The 7,605-nt window shown below is 37.9% G+C and overlaps 1 protein-coding gene across 1 annotated transcript; it reads right to left on the bottom strand.

Moving 5' to 3' along the window:
• Positions 1-282: 282 nt before the first annotated feature.
• LOC310640524 (uncharacterized protein) lies at positions 283-1,747 on the bottom strand. Its single transcript, XM_083362826.1, has 2 exons — positions 646-1,747; positions 283-566 (listed from the first exon to the last, which is right to left on the bottom strand). Exon 1 carries the CDS (start codon positions 1,740-1,742, stop codon positions 924-926), a length of 819 nt encoding a protein of 272 aa, XP_083218952.1. The 5' UTR covers positions 1,743-1,747; the 3' UTR covers positions 283-566; positions 646-923.
• Positions 1,748-7,605: the final 5,858 nt, after the last annotated feature.

Raw genomic sequence — 7,605 nt, 5'->3', positions numbered from 1 at the left:
AGACAGAGATTAATGCAGATTCCTGAAGATTCCATCAATTAATTCTGAAACTGCTGGGCAAATCAATGTTAGACTACTGTTTTTCCATCTCTGACTCACAGCTCATCCTCTCATTTTTAAAAAACGTTTTCTATATCACCTGCAGAAAGAGAGGCTAGTGGCTAGAGTTATTTGACTGTATATACATAACAAAGAGTATTTCTTCCTTGTGGATATTTATTTTTTTTTATTTAAAAATGTTTTACAGTACATTTTGACTTTATCAATCCCCCCTCCCCCACCCCTATCTAACCCTCCCTATCCCTCTCCCCCATTCCCTCCTCCCCCCCGACTTCCCAGAGCTAAATACAGGGTATAAAGCGAAAAACAAACATAAGCATCCATATGCTATCTACAATAAACTATTAATTCTATCACCCTCTAGCTCATGTAAAATGATTACAAACAATATTAATATTACAGATAAAAAAAGAAGAAAACAGAAAAGGAGCTTTACTCAAATGCTAAATGAAATTTCTTAGTCCCAATACTTATTCATATTAATTTAAAAAAAAAACAAAAAAACCCTCACAATTCCAGATCATCATTGAGTTCAAATAAAAAAGAAATTTAAACAATCTAGCACCCCACTTTTTCCATCTATACGTCTAGAACACCATTCCAATCTCCAATGAAAAAAAATTAAAAAAAATTTAAAAAATCCAATTAAGTACCCTTTATATGTAGTAAGTTAAGAAAAGTCAACTTGTTGTTAATTAAGAGCTTACGTACCCAATCTTAAATTCAATAAATACTTTTAGTCCATAACCCTAATATACGTTTCTTGCAACCAAATAACATCAGTTTTAAATTGTTTTAAATATTGAAAAACTTTCTTTCTCCTCTATGATGAATTTAATCCACTAACATTCTAAATTAGAAATTTAGTCACCAATCTTGACGCCCCAAAGCTTTTGGAGCACGTCTGACATGGCCCCTATAACTTCTTTGGACCGCGCCCCTCCCACAACTTCACTGTAAGTACACTTTGGAGATTCCATGACTTTCTGCTGGTCTTGCTCTTGCTCTCGTCTCGCTCGTCTTAGGGCGGCACGCGACATCCTCTGCTCTCCAGCAGCAGCCGATGAGACTGTAACTTGATCCCCTCCAACACCATTCTCCTCTGTCTGTCTATCTGCAACATCTTGAGTCTTTCCCTCGCCAAATCCCTTTGCAGCTTCCAGAAGTGATAGGGGAGTCGCTTTTAACACATTGCTGTAAAAATCACGTGCCTGGGCCACAGTAACCAGACGATGTCTTTTACCTTCGTGCATCACCACCAATCCGACTGGAATCTCCCATCTAAACTTGATATCACATATCTTAAGTTCCTGTGTAAGAAATGCAAAATCTTTCCTTCTCCTTAAAATCTTTGGAGGAATCTCTTTTAAAACCAGGACTTCTTGCTCAGCAACTACCAATTTAGTATCATAAGCAGCTTGAATGACTTCATCTCTAATTACTCTCTTTGTAAAATAGACCACCACATCTCTGGGTAACTTCCTCTGTCTTGCAATCCATGAATTTACACGAAAAATTTTATCCATACTTTCCTCAATTTCAGATGCTGGCTGGCCCAATACCACTTCCAAAGCCTCAGAGATCAGCTGCTTTAAATCTTCTTTAGGATTCTCTTTTAAGCCCCTAATTCTAATAGCATACTGCATCTGATGGTACTGAACAAGGCTCAATTCTCCGTCCATTTTATGCCTTATATTTTCATTCTCTAATACCTTTACTTCTAATATAGAGTTCTTTTGACTGAGATCCTCCACTTTTTCCTCCAGCTTTTGCACACATTCAGCTACACTTTCAATTATAGACAACATGTCTACCCTCATTGCTCTAAACTTCTCTTCCATCTTCTTCTCCAATTTCTCCTCCAGCTTTTTCAACTTTTCATCCATCATATCAGACATTAATTGTGAATGCTTTTCAAAAGCGTCTTGTAAATCCTTAAGCGTCAATGCCGGAGGAGATGCAGGAGGAAGCAAAGCTTGCAACGAGGTCTGCTGCACCGGGGAAGACCCCGCACTCTGAAGAGCTTTAGAAGTTTTGGCCACCATCTTTCCCCACTTTCACTTGTTGCGCACTTTCACTTTGAAGCTATAAAATCCGTTGAGCTAGAGAGTAAAAATAAAAGTCCACATCACCATGACCTCCTGTACCGCTCTGCCTGCATCTTGATACTCCAGGGTATTTCCTTCTGGCAGGGGTGGTTGCTAACGCCTGGCTCTGCTCCAAAAATCACGGAGCAGAGACGCTGCGCAGCTCGGAGCAACCCAGGCTTCGGGGGGGGCTCAATCCTTCAGCCGCCAAAACTCTCAGCTCAGGCGGCCCCGGAGAGCTCAACCCCTACCTGGGGCCTCACCCCCTCCTCTTCTCCTGAGGAGGGGGCTTCAAATCCATCTAAACAGCTGATCGGCGCTGTTTACAATGGATAAACACAGCTGCGGAGCAGACAGCCCGGAGACGGCTGTCTTCGGCGCCGCGTCGCCACCGGAAGTCCCCTTTGGATATTTATTAAGTACCTGAATCTATCTAGGAAACAAGGATATTATATTGTTAACATTTGAAATGAAATGAATGCAATAAATATTGTCTAACAAATGACTGAAATGAAGTCATAAATGCTGTATATTAAAAATGCTAAGTCTGCAGATGTAGATGGTTTTTACTAGAGAAACATTGAAAAGGGTGTGGTTTGCTTACAAAGTGGCTGTGGTTAATGTGTGTGTATGCTCTATCTATGACTGATAGCTAGAAAGTACCACTATTGTTTTCCTATAACAAGAAACAAGAGTCAATGCAAAAAATGCTACTATTATTTTGATAAGCATGTCCTCACTTAACTATGGTAACTGGGATCTAAATTTCCATTGCTACGTGAAGTAGTCACAAAGTGTAATACCACATGACTGCAATGCTTAGTGTGGGTCCAGTTGCTGTTCTTAAGCAAATCTCATACCATTCTTAAATGCACATCACATGGTTGCCATTTGTAATTTCCTGTCAGCTTCCTCATTGACTTTGCTTCTAGGAAGGTGGGAAAGCAGGTCATATAACCACAGGATGCTGTGACTGATGTAAGTACAAGAACCAGTCATAGGTCAAACTTGTTCCATGCTGTCAAAAGTTTGAATAATTGATGAACAGGTGGTCACCAAGTAGAGACCATCTGTATTAGTGATATTTGAATATTAAGGTTGTGATTAATATTGCTGAGGAACCAGCCAAATATTAATGCATTTAGAAAGCAAGGATTGTTATATCAACTGAATTAGATGTGTACCTAAAAACCCACATCTTAGTAATGATTGGTGATTTTGCATGGGTCCAAAATGCCATAGACACTTTAGGATACAAGTGTTGCGGCTTTAATGCCATTGCTAAAATCTTGTATAAAATCCTTATAGTTAGTGCCAAGAACTTCTGTACTTCTGTAGTTCAGAGTTCCACTAAAATGTTTATAGTTAAATCTGGAAATTTCTTTCAAATCAGCAGTAATGAACATGGAAATTTCAGATCAGTTGGTCAAAAATTTTAATTCAATCAAATTTGAGGTTTCTAGAACTTTTACAATTGAAAATTTATATTGGACAGTTTAAAAGAATATAAACTGGAAATCATATGTTAGAAATTGACTGACGTCTCTTAGAGTTCCACTATATTGCACCTCACTGGTAAACAGGCCCTCTTGTGACAATGTGTTAGAGCAAGGGTGCCCAACCTATGGGCTGTGGCCTGAGACTGGCTGCAGGCTCTTGGCCAGCAGGCTGTGGCAAAGGCTGGCCAGTGCACGCGCACATGGGTGTACATTCCCCCCCCAACTCATGCTAGTGCCCGTGACCTTGTTTGGACATGTCTGTGGGCGCAAACAGGGCCGCTAGCACCGGGTGGGTGTGCGGGGCCTATTTGCACATGCGCATTGTGTCAGCACATGCCACATGCACGAACGGGGCCACTAGTGCCCCGACAGTGCATGGGGCCCTGCTTGCATGCACATGCGCACACACCAATTTGGAAGCTGCTCTCCTTCCATCCAGGCCCTGAGCCCAGAAAAGTTGGAGACCTCTTTGTTAGAGTATATACAATTTGAAACTAAAAAATCTAATAGATTAGGTATTAGTGAGAATCTCACCGGAAAAGACCAAACTACTAATCTAGTTTTTCACAGAATCTTAACTGTAACTTGCATTTATCTTTTCATTCATTCTCCTATGGGATTTTCCATGATTTAATTCACCATCACAAGTTCACTCTGAGCATTTTAAATAAATCTGTTTAGTTGTAGTGCTCGTTTACTTTTGCAATTCATAAATTAATATAACCTTTCAACCTTGTTCTGTTCTGCTTAAATTTCACTTAATCTCTTTGATGTATTTGATTATTTTTTCTTATAATTCACTTGTTTTAAAGTCCAGCACAGCAGTGTCATACAAAAGTACTGATTGCACTGGTTAATTGTATTTTTGAACCAGTTCTTTTTCTTACTTGGTGGTATAACAACACTAATATTAATTATTCTTATAGTTGCTTTATATGATATTATTTTCTAACACAATAGCTAACCTGATTTATAATTTTGATTTGTCATTATGTTATCTAATTTAGTATCACTTAGTACTAAACATTGTAGCAAACCTGAAAAGCTTTGTGCTAGATCTTAAAACAGTTTATGACAGTTTTATAATATAAAGTAAATCCATGGTAACACAAAAAAAGGTGTTCGTCCATTTTTCTTAAATAGGAAAAGGAAACAACTGGGATTTTCTTCCAAAATTGTTGTGATTTCACTTTCTTAGCTCTGTGATTCTTGATTTAGGTTAAATGAAAGGATTGTGAAGTTAAATATTATGCTTCTGAGTACAATTTCTAGCCCCAAATCCTAGCACAGAGCACAGACTTAAATAGTTTCATAGGCCAAAATATTTTTCTGTTTGACAAGAAGAAAAGTTGGGAAGGATGTGCTGGGAAGCATGGCCTAATCATGGCTACCAAAGTATCTAAGGGGGAAGATTAAAAGAGAAAACAGGACAGACAAAACAGCACAGTCAAAGCCTGATTCTTTGATAGCATCAACATTCCATCCATACTGAAAGATAAGATTTTGATTTTGTTGCCATGCCACCATCTTCCCTGCCCTGTAAGCAGTGGTGGAATTCAAATATGTGAACAACTGATTCTCTGTGTGGATGCCGCTTCTGGAAGTCCATTCTGGGCCTGGACAACAAAAAATTAGCTACCAGTTCTGCCAAAGTGATGCAAACTGGCTGAATCCCACCCCTGGATAGAAGGTGATAGAAGATAGAAGATGGATGGATGGATGGATGGATAGATAGATAGATAGATAGATAGATAGATAGATAGATAGATAGATAGATAGATAGATAGATAGATAGATAGATAGATAGATCTGCATGTCTGTGTGTGTGTATATGTATAATTTCCCAGTAAAAAAATGTCTTATTTAGTTACATTGCAGTTTCTAACAATCAGGACAAACAATAAAGAGTGTGAAAGCATTATTTCTCCATATAAGCCCAGGAGCCATCGAAATATTTCTTTTATTGCCACATCCAGATTGCACTCCATTGCAAAAAAATACCAAAACTTAATTAATCACCACTAAGCCAAGTGTTCCCTTGAGATGACATTCTGTTCTCATTTACTTTGTCAGCATCAACTGCCTCGTGACAAAATCCTCTCAACCCCAAAATATGTAAGTTGAGGAGATGGACAGGCATCCTGTCCTGATACTAATGCAGTGTCTAATGTTTTTGTTAACCCTTCAGATTTGGCAAGGAAAGATTTTCAATCCCCTGTCCCTGAAGAAAAACAATGTCAGCCAGATGGTATAACAAAATCTGGCAGTTGCCCATCTGCTGCTTTGCCAACTACAGGAATTCTGCTAAAAGGATCTATTACATAGCATAGGATGCTTCAGAACCTATTAGTAATGAAGCATCACACATAATAATGTACAAAAGATGGAAATTGGAACACAGGGGTCATTGATAACCCCATATGCAAAAGAAATCAGTATTGCATTTTGACTATTTAGTGTTTCATTTTGACAAACTTATTGTATGCAACAATATAGATGGTTTTACACTGGAGTGGATTCCAGCAGTTCTTTCAATCAACTATCTTTTGAGCCTGCTTAATATTAAAAACAGAAGTCAATTTTATGCATTTGGTGGAGAATTGATTTCACTGAATCTTAATGCAGGTAAATTAAAAAGAGGCAGGATTTGGAAGCTGCCTAAATGGTGTTCATTAGATCCAAGGTCATGAGGAAACGGGATCATTTGGGGTATTATTATTATTTTATAATATAAAGATTCCTCATTATATTATTTTTATTGAATGTGTTAACTTAGCTGGCTTCTGTTCTATTGATGCAGTGACTAATTATTTAGCTAAAGATTGCCTCTTGTAGGTAGCATGCTGAATCTGAGTATGTATTACATAGGTTCTAATTTGGACTGTTTCCACATTGTTGTCTTTTTTTGCAGAATGTGGAGATACTATACGCAAAAAAGGGTCACATTCCATGTATCTGATTCTATCAGGTGACATTGTATTTCGGAGCCTTTTGAAGCAGAAATCTAAATGCGTTTTTTTCTCCACTCTTTTTTTTTTATTAAAAAGTTTTAACATACAGTTTATCTTTAACAATCCCCCCTCCCCCTCCCCTCTCCCTCTCCCCTCCCTCTCCCCCTCCCCCCTCCCCCCCGACTTCCCAGAGCTAAATACAAGGTATATATATAAAAAAAAACAATCATAAACAACCATATACTAAAAACCATAAACTCTAAAATCCATCACTCTCTAGCTTATATAGGATAAAACAAACCTTAGTAATATTAAATATATATAGAAAAGCTAAAATAGAAAAAGAAAAAAAAAGAAAGAAGACTTATTCAAATGCTACATGAAACTTCTTGACCCTATACTTGTTCTGGATAAATTCAATCCATTTTCTCCATTCCATAATATAACGTTCTTGCGAGTGATCTTTCAAATAAGCCGAAATCTTCGCCATCTCTGCCAGGTCGGAGACCTTTAAAGTCCATTCTTCTATGGTCGGCAGTTCCTCTTTCTTCCAATACTGACCTATCAAAAGTCTTGCTGCCGTAATTAAATTTAACATCAATTTAGTGTCCACAACCGTAGCATCCGTAATTATTCCCAACAAGAAAAATTGCGGACAAAACTTTATCCTTTGCTTGAAGATCTTCTGCATATTCCACCAAATTTTTATCCAGAAGGCCTTAACCTTTTTACAAGTCCACCATACATGAAAATATGTTGCATCTTCATCACCACATCTCCAGCATTTTGGCTGATAATTCGGATACATACTTGCAAGCTTTTTAGGATCTAGATGCCATCTATAAAACATTTTATAAAAGTTCTCTCTTAAATTTTGAGCTTGTGTAAATTTTACGTTCCTCACCCAAATCTTTTCCCACGTGTCCATTGTGATAACTTCCTGAATATTTTGGGCCCATTTTATCATATAATCCTTAACAAGTTCTGTTTCTGAATCAATCTCTATCA

Source organism: Vipera ursinii (genome assembly GCF_947247035.1).
Source record: "Vipera ursinii genome assembly, chromosome: 4".
Lineage (NCBI taxonomy): Eukaryota > Metazoa > Chordata > Lepidosauria > Squamata > Viperidae > Vipera > Vipera ursinii.
This window is presented reverse-complemented; position numbering and strand designations above follow the sequence as displayed.

What these genes read in the sequence shown, in the direction of transcription:
- LOC310640524 (XM_083362826.1), bottom strand. Translation starts at nt 1,742, where the DNA reads ATGGACGGAGAATTGAGCCTTGTTCAGTACCATCAGATGCAGTATGCT.